This window comes from Rhinolophus hipposideros (assembly GCF_964194185.1).
Source record: "Rhinolophus hipposideros genome assembly, chromosome: 2".
NCBI lineage: Eukaryota > Metazoa > Chordata > Mammalia > Chiroptera > Rhinolophidae > Rhinolophus > Rhinolophus hipposideros.
In genome coordinates this window covers 56,313,108-56,337,427 of record NC_138048.1, presented here as the reverse complement: position 1 = coordinate 56,337,427, position 24,320 = coordinate 56,313,108, and the positions used below count along the sequence as shown (strand labels likewise).

The window sequence follows — 24,320 nt, the reverse complement described above, 5'->3', positions numbered from 1 at the left end:
CTCTTCGGCACAGGAAATCTATATTTTAGTGTGAAGTTCAAAGTTATATTTAAAATAAGCAATCCATTTTCTTTATATTAGTTTGACATACAGTCTGTATCCTTAAACTACTTTCAGAATATTTTAGAATGGAAAAGTTGGATTGGGTTAAATAGATATATAATATAAGGCATGTCATACCATTATTTTGTCACAAGAGGGACTAGATAGTCAGAAAGTACAGTTTTCCTTTTCGGTCTTGAGAATATTTCTCTATCTTAACATTTATGTTTTATACACTGTGTATTCTTGTCAGTGTATGTGTTATTCAGTGTAGTACTATTATATATATATTTCATATCAGCAAAAATGCTAAGATAGAGATATTAGTTTGCCATTTTACATCTGAATGGATACTGACTGTACGGAATTTATTTAACTTACTGAGCTATGATCACTTTTTGGTTTCTTTACGTTAATAAATAATTGTTTTTCATTTTTCTATTAGTGCTAAAAACTAAATACTGAGTGGATTTTTCCATAGATATTTGTTCTATTTTTCTTATTTGATTTCAATATAACTGTGAGCACTTGCAACCAATCCAAAATTTGATAAAATGAATCAAAGTAATTATGGATCTATTGCTAGAACAAAAGCATTCATGACCTAGCACTCTGTCCATTGACCAGTGGTTTTCAAACTCTGCTCTAAGGATCTTTAAGTGTTCCTGAAAGCTCTTTCAGGGGCCACCATATTTGGGGAGGTGGGGTACTCCTTTACTGAGACAATTCTTCACTTAACTTTTTAGGTATTGGTCTCTGTTATAAAACTATTATTTGTGGAAATAGTAAGCCACAAATATTCATAGTTTGAAAACCACTGCACTAGACTGATAGGAAAGAATAAAATAAAATCAGTTAAAATGTTTTCAGGTGTGTTACTTCATAGCTTGTTTCAAGTAAAATGTGGTTTTTATAAACTAATATATGTCTTCTTGACCACTGTATCTTTAGTGCAGAGAACAAATTACATACGATTATGCATAAAACAATTAAATATCACATAACAAATAAGTGTGTTAAATGAATGAACCGCTACAGAAGAAAAGCAGAATGGTTGTTATCTGAATTTTATTTAAAAGGAAAGAGAAGCTCAGAATGATAACAAACTTGCAAACTATCATAAGTAGAAGAATCATAGAATCCAAGTGTACCATCTCATGTCTCCTAATACTTTTTGGATAAAATCTTGGGGAAAGAAAAGGAGGAAAGAACAGGGAACAAGGGAATAAGGACAGAAAAAGAGAGTCTACTTTGCTTTCCACCATAAGATAACTGCCTTTCATTTACTTGAGCAGGAAAAGAACTGTAGTAAAGAAACAAAAATGCTATTTTCACTTATTTTGCCTTCATTTTTGGGAAAAAAAATACATTGGTAGTATGGATCAATAAATGCTATGTTTAAATTTAAAATGATGCATGAGACTATCATACTTCTCTTTTAAAAGGTAAAAAGATTGTTTTTCATGACACCACCCATTCCACAGGAGCTTTGGGAGGTCAGTACACACATGTGGCGCTACTTTTTCTCCCAGGTGCCATTGCCTTTCTCTTCTCACCAGTCCTTTAAACATCTGGAAGGGGCTGGTTTCCTACTTCCTGTTTCCATTCGTCTGGGACTTCCCTGAGCCCTCTCCTCTATCCTGCGGTGGCTTCCAACTTACCCTCTCTTGGAGTTATAATGGTGGCAATCAATGAAGGAATTTTAAGAGTTAAAGAAATAAAAATCACCTTTTTTCTTTTTTTTTTCTTTCTTTCTTTTTTTTTTTTTTTTTTTTTTTTTTTTACATATTAACCACATTACACATAGCAGCCCTAAATCTTAAAGACAAGGAATTCATTTTTTATTGCTATGGTCATAAATTACCACAAACCTCTGGACTTAAAACAGCATAAATGTATTATCTTACAAATGTGTAGGTCAGAAGTCCAGTATATCCTCTCTTGTAAACATATATCATTCTAGAAAACTTTTTCCAGTCTCCTTTTCAATTAGGGGCATTGATTGATTACTAGCCTAAGGGTGGCCTCTAAAATACCTTCTGTGTGCAGTTCTGTGCTCTCTCTTTTGCTTGGTCTGCCAGCAGAATACAGAGGACGTCAAGAGGTTGGCAGCCCTTCTTAGAGGCTCTAGGGGAGAATTTATTTCCTGCTCATTCAAGTCGTTGGCAGAATTCAGTTTCTTTCAGTTGTAGGACTGAGGTCCCCATTTTCTTTTGAGAACTTATAGAGGCCACAGCATTCCTTGATTCCTGACTCTTTCCTCCATTTTCCAGGGCAGCAATGGTGGGTTAAGTCCTCCTCAGATAGTAACAGCTACCTGACGCACACTTCTTCAGTCAGCTTCCACTTTTAAGGACTCCTGGGACTAGATCGGGCCCACTGAAAGAATTAGGACAATCATTTAATGTCAAGGTCTTTAATATTCTCTGCAATGTCCCTTTTGCTATGTAAAGTGACATATTTAAAGATTCTGTGAATTATAACATGGCTATCCATTGGAGAAGAGGTATTATTCAGACCACCACAAGGAAAATAACTGTTTAAGAGTCTATAAATTTACTTAAGTGAATAAAAATAATAAAAACTATAAATAAGACTTTTTTCTCATTATTTCTAGTTATATAAGTAGATATAAAGCACAACTGATATATATATATAAACTGATATATAAAGCACAACTGATATGCATAGCTCCATGTCACTCTTGACCACTAATTTTATGTTAATTTTACTGATGACGTTTCCCAATTGGTTATCAAGTTGAAAAATACAGTTAATTTAGTATCAAGAAATCCAAAAGTGCAATTAACAGGTAGCACTTCATAGAGTGGGTTTTTCAAAAATCTAAAGAATAGAGGCAGAGTTATGGATGAGTTAAGTATAAGCACTAAATATTTTTTCCAGATTTTCCCCAATGAATTAAGCTGGTGTCTAGAAGACAGTCTTATAGGATCATACATACAATGCTATCTGCATTGGCTAGCAAAACTAAAAGCTAACCTAAGTAGGGAGATGCACATGAATCAGCCGAAAAGAAGATTTGATTTGGAAAAAAAACACATAAAATGGCCCTATTTTTATAATATCATTTGAAAGTAAACTCTATATCAGGTTCAATGCCTACTTTTATCAGTGTTGTATACACAGCACTAAGTATAGTGCCTGGCATATAGAAAGCATTAAGTAATAATTATTACCTTCAAATTAATTGCCTTAATTAGAATTAAGCAATGTTTATAGAATTTTCTATGTGCAAGATACAGAAAAAAAGGTTTCCATTGTTTTCTATACTTCTCAGAGCTTTTAAAATGAATTATTTACCTAATAGTCATATGTGGAACATTGATAAGACCTGGTAGTTAAGGTAAAAACTTGACATCAAGAAAACTGAATTTTTCTCTCTACTATTTGCATTAAATCATTACCAATTACCAATTACTTAATTATAGGGTTTTGAAAGTAAAGACTTATTTCTGATGTATTGATCCCAAAACAGCAAAACACACACACACACACACACACACACACACACACACACACACACACACAGTCTTTATACATAGTAGGTATATAGTAAATGATAATAGGAAAAAAATTGTAGATATGTGGTTTTCATTCATTTTTAGTGTGTGTGTATAAATTGTGTGGTGTATATTGACAATATAATGAAATGAGAAAATAACTAAAGAAGCTATTGAAAACGTGAAACAAATCTTGTTTAACACTAAGTTGTTGAAAATTGATCAAGTTGTCTTCTGATTTGTCCTCTGTCACTGAGATGTTCAAGTGATGAGCTGCATCATTGCTAGTCAAAAAATTGAAGCAGAAATTCTGACATTTGGTAGGAGAATAACATTTAAAACTGTGTTCCATTCCAAAAGTGTTTGACTGCTGATGATAATGTTCTGTTTCTTGAGCTGGGCACTTATTGCATTTATAATCAGCATATGTCTAATATCGTTCACTTATGCCCTCTTTTCTGCATGTCTATCATGTCAATAAAAAGCCTCACAAATCGATAAGTCAATTACCTTTAACTGAGACGAATCACTTATTTGCATAGGCCTCTTAGCTTCTCCCACCAATCTCTATCTTCTTTAAGAAGACTCAAAACTTCTCTTAGCTCCAAGCCAGTGAACATTATGCATTCAAAGTTCTGAGACCTCTCCTGTTAAAATTTTGATTTGATAACACTAAGTAATTGGCAATAACAAATCAAATTCAAATGTCTCTTCTTTTAAAAGGAATAATTTATATAGTGCATACAAGCTATAAGCCTTCCTGTAGGATTTTTTAAACTTCATTTTAATAATAAAGTGTTTTTTTCCAAAACAATATTTGACACAGAGACTATATAACAAATAGCCCATCACACACGAAGCTTCTCTCGGTGACATCTGAGTGAAGACATGAAACACACACTTATTCCACAGTCAGTCTTGGCATTAGCACCCTTTGCTCTCTCACCACCATCCTTTCCTAACAGAACCATTCTGAGGCAGAGGTGGGGGGAAACCACTGATCTAGTGCAGTCTTCCACAATTACCAGAAAATACACCAAAATCTGAAGAGGGAAAGGGACTTACCACTTAGTAGATTGTTATGCTGCTAAGAGCTGGCTTTTCATCTACACAACTTAATTTTGGATAAGTTACTTAATTTATCTAAGACTCACTTTCCTCAGAGGTAAAATGGAGGTAGCAATACCTACGTGGGCAGCAGATGTGGAAGGGATGAGCGACAGTGTTTGGAACATAGTGGGTGCTGATGACTGATAACTATCATGGTCACTCCAACTCCCAAAGAAAGCCCTAGATCTGCATGAAATAAAAGAGCAAAAGAAATGATGGATAACTTGGACTTTAGCTTAAAAACATTCTCCTCGGTTTGTTTCAGGAAAGCTGCAGATCATCCAAAAAGGCGATTTGGTACCCCTGTGGATCGGATTGGTGGCAACCGGTTTTCAAATTCCAGAGGCTAATTGATTCCAATTGTGAGTACAATTTGAATAAATAACAATATATGTAGGCTTTTGATTAGCATTTCGCAATGTGTTAATTGATCCATCTTGGATTATAAATCCCCCTTTGATTTCCTAGCTTATAAATTCACATTTTTAAACATTACTGTACTCAATTAGTATATTTATGCTAAATAATTTAAATGACATTAAAGATGCAAGATCTACTTCACCCTAAAAAGCAATTTAGTTGTTCTCTCAGACTCTTATATAATTATTTATATTAATATGCAAATAAAGCTTACAATTCTAATTAACATAATAAATCACTTTTACAGATATACATAAATGTGTAGTAATCCCTCTATTATGAAGAGGACACATTTAAGTGGCACGCAGCATTTTGTTGCCAATAACATTACCAAAATTATGATAACGTGGAACATAAAAGAGAGAATGGTATAACAAAGAGAGTATTAGCCATGGAGTCAGAGCACCTAATCCAAATCCTGTTTCTGTCATTCATTATCTTGTTTCCATCAAGATACCTTATTTCTCTACAGCTTGTACGTTTAAGTAATAACATAGTGTTATTGTGAAGATCAAATTAGATGCTTATGCTAGTCCTAGAATGTTTTGGACACACAATACATAGAAGTGATATCAGCTTATATTACAGTTGTGAAAATTTAGTCTGTGCTGGGCCCTATGTTTACTGCTATATGTGCATTGCTTCATTAATCATTCTGTCCTATAAAGTAGATACTATTACTATCTCCAATTACTGTCTCCAATTACTATCACCTTTACCACCCTTGATTATCACCCTGTTAAGTGTTTCTGAATTTAACCAAAACTGGTTATAATAAGAAAATATCATACAGGAAACTAATTTTTTGTATGAATTTTCATGGGAAATTTTAAGCTAAGTAGTGTAGTAAAAGCAGTGAAGGGGACACTTAGGGAGATCAGGCTTTATGGATCAAGTCCCAGGTCATCTAAAACTCAGATCATTGCTTAGCTGTGGGACCTTGCTTAAATTCTGAAATCTCCCTCCATAAAAATGAGAATAATAATAATTTTTACCACAATTACATTGTCCTGAGGACTAAATTGATAGACACTAAGCACTTAGAATAGTGCTGGACATGTGTTAAGTACTCAATAATCATTAGTTATTTTTATACTAATACGTGGAAAACCTGGAGTTATTCACTTACAATGCCACACAGCTAGTAAGTAACACAAGTAGAATTCAAGTCCAGAAAGTTTAAATTCTGAGCCTTATTTTAAGCAACTTACTTAATCATACATATTATATGTTTTAAACACTAAATGGTTTGTTGAATATAAAATCTAAGCTATGTATTTCCTCCCAATAGAGCTTAGAGGGGGTACATCATCCCTTCTAAACAGATAAGATAAATTGAAACTACTTTGACCACTTCAGACCGTAGAAGAGAAAACTGCAAGAAGCATCACATTACCCTGACCCTCTTCTAATTTATTTTAAATCATGCCATTTTTTTTCTCCTCATCAAATGCTCTCAACTGTAATGAGAAGTCAGTATTTTACCTCAACTTTCTTTTTCTCTGGAGTCATTTATCAATGAAGTTATGCAGTTACTGTGTGTTCCCATAAATATAGGAGGACTTACCGAATACTGTCAAGAACACTGCCTTTTGAGAAGCACCATCTTCAAATTGCATATTGAACTTTCTTTATATCTAGCAAATTACCAAGAATGGTCACTCTTCAAGGTTGTTAAAAAAAAAATCACCATATTATATTTGAGTAACAACTGTTATTAAAAATCAAGTAACTCCTTCAAATCAGAGACACAATCCTCCAGTTTCTTGATGTACTGAGAAAGTTATGACACTGAGATTAAAATAATTGTCTGATTGGTTTCCACATGCACCCTATCACCTTTACCATCCTTGATCATCACTCCTTTTAGTGTTTTTGAATTCAACCAAAGCAGGTTATGATAAGAAAATATCATACGTGACACTAATTTTTCATATAAAATTTCATATGAAATTTTAGGCTTAAATAACTCCAGATAGCTACTAAACTATGAAAAGAACTTGAATTAATATAATGTTTACAGACTCACAGTTGGGTAAAATCCAAATTCATATTATGTCCTTCACGTAACAGACTTTGTTTAGTATCATGGCAATCACTGCTCTTATTATTGAAATCTTCAGATAGTAATACTGTGAAAAAATAAGTTTAGAAAAGAATTAAAATCGTGTATTTTCTCTTTCCCTTTGGTCAATCATTGTGGGTTTACCTACTCAACCATTGTATTTCTATTCTTTATTTCCTGCCAACATCACCAAGATTTCTCAGATATTTTCACTTCCTCATGTGAAGCTTCATGTTTTATAGTTTATGAATAATAAAAGCCATAAAAATATATTTCTATTTTCCATTCAAGTTTTTAATATTATTTTTTTGGTATATTATATTTTAGTGTCACAATGTTCCTTTAGATTAAATTGATGTAATATGTACATCATTTAATAGATAAGAGCTGTTAAGTAATGTTCACACAATCATGCACCTAAGTCATTACAGATTCAAAACATAAAGTGTCATTTAATTCAATCCCCCTTTTTTTTAAACAAATGAGAACACAGGGACTATAAAAGGAAATTGATTTGCCCCAAATTTTACAGACTCAGACAGAGCGAGATCTAGAACCAAGTCTGTGGACTTCTAGGCCAGCATTCTCTTTATGACCTATGAGGTCTTCTGGCTGCTCATCTGTCATTGCTGTGCTAACATCACTGCTTATACATTTGTAAAACAAATAAAAGCAGTATCTCAGACCTTATGAAAATCTTTGTTTCACTTCTGTGAAAGAAGATGTATATTCTTTTCGAGCAGGTTTCTCTGTGGGTTTTCACCCTCTGGGTTTCACTGTAAGTTTTCACACTAAAAGTGAAACCAGTACTAATTGTGGGAGTTTTGCTTGGTTTGAGGTCAAGCCTAGAAACAGCTGATGTGTGTTATTCTAATTTCCAGAAAAAAAAAATGTTGATCTCTTCCCCGATACGTATTTTGGAAAGAACGATAATTTGATATTTATACAATGTCCTCCTCAAATCATTAACGTGTTGGACCAGTGCTTTGAGTTAATAGGTCTCAGTTCTAAGCAACTCAAATTCAGAGAGGTATTTTGTCTAGGTTTCATAGATTCTGTGGATGCACGTAATGAGTTCTAGGTCTCTGCCATTGAAATCAGGATGCCAACTTGATGAAATTTAATAGAAATGTGACCATTAATTGTGCTATCCTTTGCTGCCAAATGCATTAAGATTTTCCATAATGTGAGGCATATGCTACTGTATTATACTGACAATTTTTTATTTTAGAACAATATTGACATACCTTCATTCTAATAAATTAACGTAACGATCAAATGGCAGAAGTATCATGTTTAAATGCCACTGTATGGTTGGGTCCTTTAATCAGGGCAAAGTATACAATAAATATCAATATATTATCATAACAATAAATAAAAAGTAGTAGTCAGATTTTTTTGTTTGTTTTTCATGGCAACATCCTTTGAATCAAGATTGAAATCTCAAGAGATAGATTATAGCAGGTAACCAAAGAAAGGAAGTGTGGCTTGAGCACAAGCATTTAGCTTATACATTAAAAATGCTCTTTTTAGTGCACTTTGATCAGAAATTATCATTTTGCATACTGTCTTTGCAATAAAGATATGCCACATAAATAAAAGCTATCATGAAACATCTAGTGATTAGAGTTTTATCTCTTCTCAACTGAAGTTGGTGGATTTCCCCTCATCTGCAAAGTTCTCCTTAGCTTTAACAATTTCAACTTTCGTTTTTGCAGACGTGACTTCCTTGGGTGAAATGTCACAGAAACACGGAAGATGCTTCAGTGAAGTTCTTCACACTCCTTAATGATTAAACTTTTAAGGAACTGGCCTTCTGCAAATCCTTTCCAAAGCTTGAACTTAGGTCCATCACATTACAGTATTGTTACAGCTTCAAGTAAATTATGCAGATCATTTCAGTGCGTGGATATTTTGTAAATATATAGTTTAGATATTTAGGAATGTGGTTCCTTGGCCCCAACCCTTACTTTTCTAAGAAACAATCAAAAAACACAACATAGTGAAATGCCTTCTTTATGAATTTATCATTTGCATTTATGCAGTTGAAGTATAACTGAAGACTGATTCATTTCTGTAAAACTTAGGTACCCTCTGTTTATTCATTATTGGGCAACAAGGAAGACAAATGCTGTGTATTTTCTCCTGAATGCTTTCACTTCTCTCTTATCCTTTGTGGGCCTCTTGGGTAATGATTATGAAATTAGGCTTCTCTTATTATATTCAAATTTCAGTTAGTTTCACCCAAATGAAATACAGCCCCAGTTTTAGAAATAAGAGGGTAAAAAAGATCTCTGAGCAAGGAAAATGTAATTAAGTCTATAAATTTTAGTCTCCCAAAGAACTGAGATAATACCAGCAGTTAAGAGAATATTGACTTAGAATTAGGAAGTGAAGGATACTACTCATTTGTCGAGCTTGAATAGCCCATGTTCTCTAATAGCTTTCCATTTCTCTAAGTTACAACTGATAGTTAATTCAGAGCAGTACTGGCCGGTTAATTCAGAGCAGTACTGGCCGGTTATGAGGAGAACAATTCCTCATAACAATACATGAAAGTGCGTATAGGGAAATAAAAAAATCAAGTAGTAGACCACCACAGCAGTCTGGGCCAGTTAAATACACATAATTTTAGCACAGTAAATTTTAACGTAGTACAGTAAGCAAACATTTAGATATTACTGACTCACCTAAAAAACTGTTTAATCTGTTTCACATACTGTGTTTAATGAGGCATTAAAGAGTGTAATGTGTTTGAGAATGATTTCTTTAAAATGATTCAAATCATTTTTAGTTGATCTATCAAAGCATAAGGTTTGATATTCTGGAAAGCTCAGTTCTTAGCAATAATTGTGATGTTACTGTAATTGAAGTATTGTGTATTAGATACGGTTTCAAAACACAAAGATAACTTATTCATCAGACCAGAAATTTAACATAAGTTAGAAGTTTATAAATTCTCTAGGAAACATTTCATTAAACCCTACTAATCACTGTCAAATAGACCTGATAGGTGGGAGGACAAAAGTTTGGCCAGGAGAGCAGAGTTTATTTTAGCATAAAAATGAAGAGTGTTAAACGAAGATATATTCATGTTAGAAGAAGTGGAGAGAAATGGATACTTGTTAATCTTAACTAAAAATGAGTAAATGTACAATTGAAAGAATAAAATAAACTCAGAGAAACATAAAAATGAACATACGAGTATGTATGTACTCAGAATACAGAGTAGTTTTATATATAACTTCTTAGTTTGGGGAAAAAAATGTCCAACTACTGGAAATCTTTAAATTTAAGTGTAGGGGAAAAAACAGTAAATGAATGATTCTTTTCATTGTGGTAGAGGGGGGGTAGCAAAGAAAAGTGAATTTTGAGAAAGCTCGCCAAGTTTGTTTTTTATAAACTTAACATTAGAAAGTTAGCAGTGATACCTGGGCAAAGATGCTGCAAGACTCAATATTTGAAAGAAGTATTTAAGAAGAAGTTATAATTTCTTTTGCCCACATTCCCCTAACCTTCTGATGAATTATAGAAATGTGTCCCATTATTTGGAAGTGCTTTTTTCCTGTTTCTCCCATTTGAATATTTGTAAGCTTCTAACCCAACTAGGGGCTGCTGCTTCATACTTGGACAAAAGGTATTCAAACCTACTTTACCCTAAAATTTTCTCATGGTGAAGATTTGAGTTGGATTGAACAAATTGATTTCCCTATCTGCTTTATTGTTTTTTTAATTCAAAATTATGCTTATGGCAACCAATTTAATTAAAGAGGTCACAATGTATTGATTTATACTCTAGTGTGTAATGCATTTGTCTCATAATATAATATATACACAAGACTTCTATGAAGAAAAAAAGTGTTTTCTCCATTTGTAACTATTTTATTTCATATTTTAATTTTTACCACTTTACACAGAGTAGAAAATAAGTCAGCAGTATACTAGTTTAAAATAGGGCATTCTTTTAACATAGCAGGAAATTAAGATATAATTTCTATTAAGAATATGATGAGTCATCTCATTTATTTGTCCAATGTACTATATATTAAGAATCCAGCTATATTTCATGGAGATATGCATGGGACCTTGAAGGGACCTTTCATTTAATTTCACAGAAATACATCACTTCTCCCCTCACTCCCCCACCCCCCTCCCTGCCCTTTTGTTCCTGTGTGAAATTTCACAGAACAAATTGTGAATATGGATTTCTGGGTTCTGGCATCAATTACATAACCAATTTTTAAAGACAGGATGTTAATTCCTGGTTACATTGACTTAAGATTTACTCACACTATAAAAAGTCTAGCAAACTCTACCTTTAATCTACAGATTGCTTTAGGGAATTAAATTTCTTAAAGCAATTTATTAAGAGATAATTTAATGAGTTCTTCTAAAAGGAAGAAGTGTCAAAAGCTTTTCTAATTGACATTACCCCTGCAGGTTCAAAATGCTTGAATATTGTTCAATTGCTCCGAAGTTAATAAACATGAGATGATGAAAGCAGAAGTTTTTGTCTTTCTTTATGATACTATTATGTTTGTGTTTTCAAGTGGTGTAAATACATGGGAACATTCAGGCACTATTGAGCAACAAATCCTATGTACATTTGAGTAGCTCCTAACAAGTACATATATAGCACTCCAAGCATGTTACTCAACTTGGTCTGTTTTACGTATTTTTTTTTTTTCATTTTAAGCAGTTCATTTTATATTATGAGATCAGTTTATTTTTAGGCACCACACAGTTAATATTATGTAGATAAAATGCATTTCCTCCATGTTGTGAAGTAAGGGAATGAGTATAGGCTCATCTGGCCAGCTATTCTTGTCATTAATATTCTTTATTTATAAAGTTACTTTGACAATGTTTCCATGCCAGCAAAGGTAACAGACAAAATTGAAGTAGAATATCCAGCCTTGAATTGATGAAATAAGCTTGTTCAGATATAAGCAAGAGCGGTTTGATGTATAGATGTGGGGGTGGGGGGGAACAATCGAGGAAAAGCCAGTGAGTGATTGTTTTGTTTTGTTTGTTGTTTTTTAGCACACTGAGTCTAGTCTCTTACAGACATGCTGAGAGTCTCAAACAGTTTCTGATGTTGTGGCCGAGGCAGAGATGAGCATTAAGAAACCAAAAGGTGAATTGTTCTGTAAGAAACTTTTCTTAATACCTATCTCTGAAATATCTAGTACTTTCTCCAGAGTCCAATACATGATGTATTTCTGCTCCCTAGTAATGTATTCATTTGGTTGTAGTGGCTTCAGTGATAATTATCCAAATTCACAGACAATCGATAATAGCCAGCAGCATCATTAAAAAGACAAAGAACAACGATGCGTATTTTCCACATAATTTGAGACAGCATCATTTATTTTAATTTTACAAGATGCTTTTTAACATATTTTAATTGATGGCTTAACAGTATTGTCATCACTGGACAAAACTATATGTAGTCAATGAATTTCTAGAAAGCATACAATAGACATAGCATTCTCAGCTTCAGCTCTGCAAAGCCATTTTGATAGTCAACTGATTTGTCATTATTCAAAACAATATGCAAAATAAATGCCACAGTTTCTTTATGCTTGAAATAGCTACAAGCTTTAAGCAGTAGAATGAGGAGATGTATGTCTTTTTCTAACGTCTTATCTTTTTGCATACAGAGGAAAAACTTTAGACACAGTATTTCCAAAAACAAGCTGAAAAAGAAAACAAAACAAATTCTTTATTAAGATACATGATAAAACATTGATTTTAATAAAATATGCGTCTTTGCATACAAATAAAAAGGGAACAGAGTTCAGAAATACAAAGTCTTGAACTGTTGAAAACGCTTACTGCTTCTAGATCCCGAACCCTATAAAATGGGATTCAAAATGACTCTAAGTGACAGAGGCTCGGTAAATATCAGTTGGAATAAAGAACTGAGGGCAAAAATCAGATTGAGTATATAGTCTTTAAGGTATGTTCTAGATACCTTCAAAGTAACTGCTGCTAAGTTGGAAGTGAACATGCAAAATAAATAAAATTGATTTTTAAAAATATCTTTATGTAAATAGTTCAGAAGCTTTCTAAATTTTAGAAATTACAACATTGCCAAAGAAACCCTAGATAAAAAATGTCTTTGACACTTTGAGACAAAATAAACCTTGGACCTCCAAATTTGCGAGAGTAGAATAAGAACTGAGAAAACTGTGCAATCCTCAAGAAGGAAATATTAGCGAAATACCATGTAAGTTGTGTCCAGGAATAATAATGAAAAAAGCAAAAACCTCAGAAAGGGTGAAGCCAGTGGAAACAATAACAATGGGCAAAAGACTCCTCAGACACTAGCAGCTTAATCAAGAAATCTCTCTTCATCCCCAGGGTAGGAGACCTTTAAGATACCTGCCCAGTGGTATTTCAGAATTGCTGGAGGCCAGCATTCTAGATATTGTGTGTCTCTTGTTCTTTCTATTTATGAATGGAATTATGATTGTGGTTATCCTGTCCCTATTACTCTGCCAGTTATTAGATTTGTGTGGGGTGAATAACTTGTTCTTTTAGCTAACAAGTCTGTGAATGAAAAGGAGTCACATTGCATCTGATGAAGAGTAGTCAGTATCTTTGGATAGTCTGTTCTTCATTCCGAGTGCAGTCAGTAAAAGGGATTTGGAGTTACCGCTAATGGGAATGGCTTGAGTAGAATTTATGTGTTTAAGAAGCAATCAAAAGATTGACTGTGGTAGAAGGAGTTCTCCCCAAGTATTATCCATACTTCTTAACATTTAGACATCTAGCCTGTCTTGCCAATATTTGGGTGGCAGCCCAAGTGATTAATTCTAGCCAAAGGACTTCAGTAGAAGTGACTTGTTACTACTTGTGAACTGAGGCAGTTGAGAACTGGGATATTTCCTCTATCCCTCTGCTCTGTTGTGGTAATCTTGGAGGCAGGCAAAATATAGCAAATTGCTAGATGATATAGCCACAAAATATAAGAGGGTTATACTGCATGAAGTAGACTTTATGTTTGGACTTTATTTTATATTAGGCCTCGGAGATTTGGATTAAAATTGGTAACACATCATAGCCTAGGCTACACTACTATGGAAAGATCCAACAAATCTCTATTCCAACCCTTCTCTACCACTAAACTTTTTCCCCCTCCATCTATCCCAGGCTCAATAATTAGAAATTGCCCTTTTTTCTTAGTTGCTCAGAAAGATAACCTTGGAGTCATTTTTGAAAACTGCCTATTGTTGTTTTTTTTACTCTATGTAATACTAAAGAACATTTTGTTGACTTTTTGTTCAAAAATATATCCAGAATCAGACCCCTACTTATCAATTCACTACTGCCACTCTAATCCAAGCTACCACCACATATCATCTGGATTATTAAAATAGCTTCATTGAAGGTCTCTCTACTTCCATCTTTGTCTCTCTTTTGCAGTATGTTCTACACAGAGGATCAAGAATGATTCTATTAAAACTTATTTCATGTTACTCACCTGTTCGTAACTTTCCAATAATTTTCCATGTGATATCCACTAAAAGCTAAAATCATTAAAAATCTTGAAGGTTCTCTCCCTTCCACCTCCCAGATCATCTTCTTCTACTCTCCTTCAAGCTCACTAGTTAATTCACTTAGCAGTTGGATTATTTTCAGCAAGATGTAATTTTCTCATCTATAAAATAGGCCTAGTAATACTATCTTACAGTGTTTATTATGAGAATGAATAATTATAGTAATAGTGATCAAAATGATTTTTTAAAAAAGTTAAGCTTACGTAGTACTTACTATATGCCAGCCGTTAGTCTAAATGCCTTTCATATATAACTCATCAAATCTTCCCAGCAATCTCATAAAGATTATTAGCATTCAAATGTGGGGGCAAAGAAAATGAGGTACATGAAGGTAAATATATGCCCAAGGTCACATTGGATCGGACATGCCAAAGTTAAGATTTGAACCGAGGCTGTCTAGCTGAGCTCTAGAATCTATGTGCTTAGTCATAACATTTTGAAATATTAAAATGTCTGGCATATGCTAAGCCTTTAAATATTACCAGCTCATCCTCTTTTAGTAACATTGTAAAAATAGATTTTTACAGAAGTTAAGGACAAATCTGGGAGGAGAGGGACAAGTAAAAATAAAATATGCTTTAGAGAATCTGACTTCATTACATGAATAGAGAAACATATACAGATTTTTCCCAAATATAAGTAATTCAGCAAGAAACATGAATTTCCAAGGAAATGTTATGAAAAGATAAAAGGACCCAAAAGGTGAGTCTTTATTAAATTAAATGTTACAAATCAAACCTTGGGCCACGTGTGATAGCAATGAGTGTTCTCCTTATTTTAATGAAGATGTTCTAAAATTCTGAGTTGACTTATAACTTTGAGCTCCAATGTTTAAGCTAAAATAGCAAGGGTAGGCCACAATTTTAAACAATAAGGGCCTATTTCACTTTATCCTAGAATATGTGACCGTGCTACCCACTGTCGTAAATGTGACAAAGCTCAGATACATTCATATGGGAACACCTTCACTGGAATCTTTTTAAAAAAAATATGAGCCTTGATCTTGATCACCATTACAGGATTAAGAAATATCAACTTCATTTCTTCCCTTTTGGAAATAATTGCAAAAGTAATATTTTAAAAGTCAATTTTAAACTTTGAAATAAAACCTTACCTCGCTTATTAGAACGGGAGGAGGATAGACTATCTACAGCATAGGACATCTCAACCTCCTTTGCCTCCATAAGCTGCTCCTTTAGCTTTTCCAGCTAAAAATCAAATATGATAATTTGTTTTTGTTAAATTTTGATTTTGATAATTTTGATTTTGTTAAAAATCAAATATGATAATTACTGGTATTTAATAACAAGCGTGCTGTTTTCTACTGAAGAAGAGGAATGATAAAAACAAGAAAGGAAAAAAGAAAAACTAAGATGGAAGAAAAGAAGAAAGGAGAAAATAGGAACAGACAAGGAAAGAAAAATAATAAAGGAAAATAAAAAAGAATTAAATAGAAAAAGAAAATATGTATTTAGAGACTAGCTGTGAAAGGTACACTCAATAGGAAATCAGAAGAAACAGGGTTAGGGTGAAAGAAGTCAACTCTGGATGTGAATCAATGGGGAGCCTGTAAACACAGTTTATGTAGCTGGACTTGATTTTATGTCACCTATAATGAGCAGTCCTTTTCAAGGAGCTCTAAAGACTTAATGTGAATACGTGGATTTCTGGCAATGTTTGTCCTTTCTAACAGGAAAGGAGAAGTATTTTGAGGCCCTAGGGTTTCTGCCCAGAATCTAACTCATGCTAATTTTTGTTAAACTCTCTGATGGCCTAAGGCCTTCAGGCCAAACTGTACTACTAAGGGAGAGCCCAGTACCGTGTTGTATTCTAGCCCTAGCCGCTCAGAAGAGAAAGATGGGCTAGAATTTTTCTCCCACACAGCCACACAGTTTGTAACTTAATGGATTTGCATGCAGTTGTATTTGAAAGAGTTTAGAAATCATCTAATCCAATGAATCTCAAACTTTCTTCTTAGTATATCAAGAAGTAGTGGATTCTAGTTGATAAGGGGCTCCCTGTCAGGGGGCCAAATGCAGGTTAAGAAGGCAGCACTTCAGGCCCCCAAACCAGATGCTTCACACAGATCAGCTTCACTGTAATATGTTTCATATACTGGGACCATATAAAATTTGGGGGTTACAAAGTGTCTCCACTTTTAAAAAGAATAACTTTTGAAAACCACCAATCTAGTTTTAGACTCCTTTGTTCGAATGAGGATGTTTAGTTCTAGAAAATTTTAATTTGGCTACAGTCTCATAATTAAGTAATTGAAGAGCTCGGCCTAGTATTCAGGTTTCTAGATATTTTATACCGTTATTGCTTCAGCTATAAGTTTTACATTATAGTATCCATAATGTAAAAATCATTACATTAATATCAATTGTCTTATAATTATTAAAATTACATACATAGTATTTCACATTCTCACCTGGTTAAGTTCTTCCAATTTGTTAGCCAGTTCTATATCTGCAAGACACATTTGTCGTGTGAAAAATGTACATTGCAAGTAATATTTAATTCATTTCAGAACACACAGTCAGGATCTTATGAGGAAGGCGAAGGTCTTTTTCATACAATTTGAGATCACCCACCCATCCCTAAATATAAAGCCCCAAATATTATTTTAATGCCTATAATATTAAAATGTAATCAGGTCATGAGAAATTAATTTCCAACAAATAACACAGAGTTTTCTAAAATAGACCATAGTACTCATAGGGACTACTAATTAGAAATAAACTATTTTTTTTGACATGGGAAAATCCTCATGAAACAATATTAAGTGGGGAAAAAAGCAGTACACAACTCTTACTTATAAAATTTAATCAAGAAGAAAATTCCCCAAAATATTAGTAGAAATTCCCTCTGTGTTTTACAATTTGAGTATAATATTTTTCTTTTTTATAATTTCATTCATTTTTTTTCAGTGGAAATTATCTTACTTCTAATTTTAAAACCCTATATTTTTAAAGTATTTATTAAGGTATTATTTTGACCAGTACATTGTCCCATGAATAGCCTTTTTTTTTTTAGAAGATTTCAGATATTTTCTGAGAGAGTACCACATTGTCATAATGCCACATTTTCTCTTAGGCTAAACTTGCTAAGTTTCTGACAATGTCTGTCATTTCTTCAAGGGCAGTCTGGTGCATAATTGACATCACATTCTACTGTTGCTCAAAGAAAACAAATTTCAGTTTGTGTAGCCTTTATTTCCTAATGGTCTCTACTCCAGTCAAATGAAAAGAATTTGATTTAAAAAGGTGCAAGCTTAGCTATCACAAAACGAGTTAATTTGTGAAACTTTCAGTGGGAAACTGTGAATAGATTTCAACCATTTTGTAATACTCGAAACTTAGTAGAAGAAAGTTAACGGTACCAGCGGGGAGTTGTATAGATGAGAGGAAAATATGAGTAAAGATAACTGTTTTGTAACTGGATGGTTACTGATCCCATTAGAACCCTCTAACTGAATAAAATAAGATATTGTTATTTTTTAATAAGTGCATTGCTTTTAGTGTGAATGTGAAACAAGAAAACTACTTAAGCTTTCAATTAAACGTAAAAGGGGGTATTTTATTTGAGATAAATTAACATTTATAAACGAGCTAGTCAGAAAGAAGAGATTTTATTACTTTTTAATAAATAAAGCTTGACTTTATTCTTAACCACCAATGTTGGATGGTCTTTGAAAATCAAAAATTTTATTCAATAGAGCCAGCAATAGTTCCTCGTGATTTGTATCTTCTTTATCTGAAAACAATTCATTTCCTGCAATGATCACCTACCTTCATGTAACGAAAGCTCCATTTTTTTTTTAAATTATATTTATTGGGGTGACAATAGTTAGTAAAGTTGCATTAGGTTTCAAGTGTACAATTCTGTAATTCATCATCTATATTGTTTGTTCACCACCTAGAATCATTTCTCCTTCCATCACCATACATTTGATCCCATTTACCCTCATCTACTATCCCTCTCCCCCCTTACCCTCTGGTAACCACTAAACTGTTGTCTATTTCTATCACTTTTTGTTTGTCTTGTTCCCTTGTTGCTTTCAGTTTTATGTACACAGTGGAATACTATTCTGCTGTAAAATGAAATAGTGCCATTTGAAACAACATGGATGGATCTTGAGATTATTATGCTAAGCAAGATATGTCAGACAGGAAAAAGTCGAGAACCATATTATTTCACTGATTTGTGGGATACAAAAATGAAACCTCCATTTTCAATCTGTGTCACTAAAAGTGTTTCTAATTAAATGGGGTTTACATGTAACTATCAATGTGTATATGCACCAATAAAAGGGGTATAGAGAGAGGTGTGTAATCCAAAGAGAGGGGCTGTTTTAGAATCATTGAATGTATATGAACAAAGAGGTTGTGTGTGTGTGTGTGTGTGTGTGTGTGTGTGTGTGTGAGAGAGAGAGAGAGAGAGAGAGAGAGAGAAAGAGAGAGAGAGAGAGAGAGAGAGAGAGAGAGAGAGAGAGAGAGAGAGACAGGCTGAGACAGAGAATATGGTACCTGAAAGGTTACACTTTCAAGTTTTACCTGTGATTATTTCTGGGTAGTAAATTGCAGGTAAATTTGCTTTCTTCTACTTCATCCATGTTTTTTAAATTTTCTTTTATTGAATTTAACATAAAATATAAATAAATTAAAAATTGTTTTTAAAAGAAAAAATAACATATGATTTTGAGATTTTATTTGATACACATATTTAAATATGAGCCACTTTGTGTTCAGGGTATGGCCTTTATACCATCCAAGGAAATCTTGTGGAAGAGGTGGGTATGGCCTTTAAACCATCCAAGGAAATCTTGTGGAAGAGGTGGGTATCTACTTTTTGCATATTAGCATCTTTCCATCTTAGTCAATTTACCTCAGAGTCATTCATTGATCAGATACTCAACTCTTTCAGCACTCTAAAAATAGAAATGTCACTCAAATTTTCCTAAACATTTTTATTCTGGAATAGAAATCAGGTCAGTAGACTTTGTTCAAGTTATAAAACATGAAGACTCAACAAGGTATCTATTAACAAATAATGCAATTGAGATAATAATTGGTTTATTAAAAACAAAATAAAGTTTTGTGAGGTGAACTGAAAAAAAACAAACCTTTATCATATGATTTGATTGACTCATTCTTACCTCTCCTACCTCCTTGCATCAACTGATATAGTGTGGGCAGAAGCTAGACTAGTGAGTTAGAAGTTTAGGAGTGAGAATATTGTGGTTTCAGCGAAAGAAAGGCTCATAATTAACCAGTCTTCCTTTAAATCATTTATCTTTGTGTCTACAAAATGTCAATTGATGAACTTAAATAATTAAGTGCATAATTAAAGGAATGAAAGTGTTGCTAAGGAAGAAAATGGATCACTTGGGGCAGGTGATAGCATTTTTCTACATTGACCAGAAACACTTTAATTGTTGTTCAGTTTTTCCATTTTCTTTACTTCATAGACATAGAAATTATCTGTGAAATTGTGTTTTCTTTTTTCTGTTGAGCAATTATAATGTTAATAGAATATCAATGGAACTTTTGCTTAAAATCAATTATGTGAAGACCCATAGATAGTTTAGTTTAAGAAAAAGTTATGACTATGCAATAAGGTAATTTTTATTATAATTGTACATTAAAATGTTAAATTATAACCTTTAAAATGTTTTAATTAAAAAGGTATATTTTATAGCCAGATGATAATGACTGTTTCAGAAAGAGAACTTCAATAACAGAAACAGATTCATTGCCCTCAATTTACAGAATTTATAAGAGTAAGAGGAAGATAGCTAGGAATGTGTAGATTTGAAACTTTTAATACTTAATTCACAATCTATTTCTCTGCATATTTAAGTGGCACATTTTTCAAAAAAGAAAATTAATATATTTGCCTTTTTTTTTTTTTACCAGTTTTGTTTTCCACTGATTACACTTGCTCAACTGTCCTCAGAAATACTTGTCACTACCTTTTAAGCTAACCACCTTTTATAGCAATCTCTGAAGAAAAATCTTTTCAAGAAATAGTAAAAATCTTTTTATTTCTAAATTAAGATATTAGGCAAGAGAAACAATAGAAAACAAGTATTTTTGTCTTGTTTTCATTTTTAGTTTTAAACAGATATAACTTTGAAAGAAAAGACCACATGTGCTTTTAATATGTCTCTATATTTGAGCTAAAGTTAACATTGATAAAGAAAATGGTTGAATAAAAAAAAATACCTAAGTTAGATGCACCTTTAGCACAAAGGATGACAACATTATTCAGAAATTAGAGTGTGGCAATATTTTCTGTGAAATGCACAGAAAATATTAATTCATTACTACTTGAGATAGTGAATCTTAAAAGACTTAGTAGTCTACTTGCTTGCCGTTCAAATTTGAAGCTTTTTATTGGATATAGACAAGAAGTTTTGCCAGAAAGAAACCTGGAAAACCCCAAAACAATTATATACCCAGAAGTAAAATTCCCATAGTCATCTTGGTCATGATATCTGGTCTTTCGCTTTTTGTGGTGGGCAGTTTGCCTATTTTCAGGCTTACCCATTGAAGTGTGCTTTTCTATGGCTCAGCCATTTGTCTTGGATATTGTCTAACACACAGAGAGAAAGATGGTGACCCCAACTTTGTAGTCTGTCAGTAGAGAAATTCATATTTTTTAAAAAAGTTTTTTAAAAGACTAAAATAAATCAAACATTTACTTGCTTTGAAAAAATGCATACATGGAGAGAGGCTCAGACCAATCATAAATAATTTAGGTCAGAAAATAACCATACTAATAATTCAACATTCCCCCATTTACATATAATGAAACAGATCAAAGGAATTCCCTTAGATAAACTCTGACCCTAGAGAGAAATATTTCCAAAATACTTCCAGTGATATACTCATATGCATATCACTGTATGGTATTCTGGCATCAAATGTGTTGTTTAATTATAATCTAGCAAAATGCTTCAGAGTTGGATTTTTCTGTGTTTCATATTCACATGAAATCAGAATTTACAGTTACCATTAACCAATATCTCAATTTTGCAAAGTCTTCAATATATGATCACATTTTTCTTTACACAGTTAACACTGTGTCAAGAACATTGAAAAATCTTATTATTTTACAGGAAGAGCAACAGAGTCCTACGAGGTGCAATCATTTTGACTGGTCTAATACAAAATGTGAGTGACATGGATAAAATACAAAACATTTTATTGCCAGGCTTGTATTTAGGTCTCTCAGACAATTTGTTTTTCAACATGAAAATTCCTATAAATAAATAACCAGAATTTATTCAATTTTATTTCCATTGCCAAAAGAACCGCTCTAATTTACATTGATTTTTAAAACCACATTTGAGGTAACCTGTTCTGATAAAGTTGAATTAGATCCAAAAGGGAAAAACTATATCCCCTTTCTTAACCCAGTGTCATGTAAACAAGATTACATTCTATCTTGGTTCTGCTATGTAAGACAAGAATAAAGAATAGCTCCCTCTTCCTGACAAGGAGGTCGGTTAGATGATAGCCCTAGAATTTTAAGCTGGAGGGAATATAAGAAAGCACTATTTTAAGTTACTAGTTTTAAAACATAAATATATAAAAGTTTCAATGAGGTTGTTTGCCTAATAAACCAACATTAAATCTAGCTCCATTGATTTTCAGATTAAGAGTTATTTTCACTACAGAAAGCATTGAAAAAAAATTTTAAAGAAAGATAAATACAAGTTACAATATTACAAGAGCAGAAATTTATTTTCCCCAACTTTCATGGAATATATCTGTAGATGTCATAGACTAAACTATTTCATTTAACATAAGTGCCCTAAATATGTTTAAAAAGCCGATAAATACATTCAATGCATAAGGTGGGTGTTAACATCGTCCTTCTGAAGCTACTAGATAGATTTCCCCATGTATTATTACCCTCGAATTTCTATCCTGATATGTTCTTCTCTGAGCCACTCTTCTTTCATAAGTAATTTACTAATAATCTCACTGGATGAAAATCTCGTTTTTCTTTCCCCAGGATATACTTTTGAAATATGCAGAGATTTTGTGATTGATTGTATTACAGCTTATACATTCTCCATCTTTGGTCATGGAAGAGACATGAGAAACAGGTGCCCCCTGATTAGAAAAAAATTAAGTGTAGTTGAGATTAATTTAGTACAATGCTGTTAAAATTAATTTACTTGAGAAAAATAGCATCACAGATTACACTTAATTTAAAACAGCAACTACTAAAGGGATGTTTGATGATTAAATTACATTAATGTCTTAAAACATTATTGCAATAATGACAGAAAAGTCAAATTGAAGCAAACAGGAAGATAAGGATTGATTTACTCACTTGTAGGATTTTAGATTCGTATGTACATACCTTGGATAAGATATGGCCGTCCATGCACTGATTCTAAAAAGATCATTACAGATAACAGAGTTAGGAGTCCAAAGCAAAGAGCTGTTGTTGAGAGGATCTTGTTCATGTTTAAAACCTTCTGTGCCAGCAAAGAAGTTGACTATCAAGGGAGAAATGATTATGTCAATGGCTGGGGAATGCTGCGGAGCTTACTTTTAAATGGTGGCAAGTGTGCTTCAACTGCAAATGATCTGAGCAAAGAAAAAAAAAACATAAAATATAATACATCCTGTCAACTTGATTCACTACTTGGAGAAGTGACAGGTTTGCTACTCAGTTAATGACAGGAAGAACCCAATCAATACATTTCATACCTGCCTATCTCATGATAAGCAGGCGTCCCTCTGCACGTTCATGCACCCAGACACATACACAAGCATAAAGCAAATGCCAGAATGTACAATCTTTTGGTCGGATTTTCGTAATTTATTGTTTAACTTCCTGATTCCAGGAGTAATTAACCTCCAAACTATTAATATTAATACTAAGACTGAATACATGCAAGGCAGGTGAAAATGGGAAGCTTTTTATTTGACTAATTTAGAGCCAGATGGAGGTCCTCCTGAAAGCAAAGTTATTTGAAACCATCACTACACTTTTAACCAACTAAATAGATTTGAATTGGGAACAGCTCAAATTTGCAATGAATGATAATGGAAACATTAATGTCTCACTATATGGGAGAAGGATGGTTTCATTTTGCTGCAACCAGCACTTTAAAAAAATTAAGGCTAAATCTAATTAATTCAAAGTTGGCAAATGTCCAGTCAATTACTCTAATACTTGCTTTAATTGTGATGGTTTTCTTTTTAGGTCAATGTCTTTCAGTACACCTCCAATTCAAATTTTATAGCTCTGAAGATAATGACATCTGGCGTTGGCATTTGCTTCTTCTCCCAAGAGACTTTAGCTGCATTAGCTCTAAAACTGACTCAATACCAAGTTCAAAAACAGCAGCACATGATGATGTTAAGAGGTGCAGTGACCAAATTTTTCAGTAACTCATTTCTTTAATAAATTCCCTGAATAAAATCAAAACTACTTAGTATGATATTGAGGCTTGTTTTTCCTTCACAGTCTCATTTCCACTTCATGTCTTCATGCACCAATCACATTACACTTCTTTTTTTCTTTAATTTATTTATTTTTCAATTACAATTGATGTACAGTATTATATTA

At 33.0% G+C, this 24,320-nt stretch overlaps 2 protein-coding genes across 5 annotated transcripts in view; one reads left to right on the top strand and one right to left on the bottom strand.

The window, feature by feature from the left end:
* Nucleotides 1-11,661, top strand: part of OSTN (osteocrin) — a 264,906-nt gene extending 253,245 nt beyond the window's left edge. For all 4 annotated transcript variants that reach the window (XM_081067797.1, XM_081067794.1, XM_081067795.1 and 1 more), the window contains 2 exons: nucleotides 4,939-5,035; nucleotides 8,877-11,661. In XM_081067797.1, the coding sequence (XP_080923923.1) occupies nucleotides 4,939-5,023 (85 nt within the window). In that variant the 3' untranslated portion in view covers nucleotides 5,024-5,035; nucleotides 8,877-11,661. The remainder of the gene's footprint in view (nucleotides 1-4,938; nucleotides 5,036-8,876) is intronic.
* A 1,170-nt stretch (nucleotides 11,662-12,831) lies between these two features.
* On the bottom strand, nucleotides 12,832-23,208 carry UTS2B (urotensin 2B; the record flags this gene model as incomplete). Its single annotated transcript, XM_081067599.1, has 5 exons — nucleotides 12,832-12,857; nucleotides 15,838-15,931; nucleotides 17,155-17,192; nucleotides 18,399-18,497; nucleotides 23,103-23,208. 5 exons carry the CDS (start codon nucleotides 23,206-23,208, stop codon nucleotides 12,832-12,834), a joined length of 363 nt encoding a protein of 120 aa, XP_080923725.1.
* Between the last annotated feature and the right edge of the window lie 1,112 nt (nucleotides 23,209-24,320).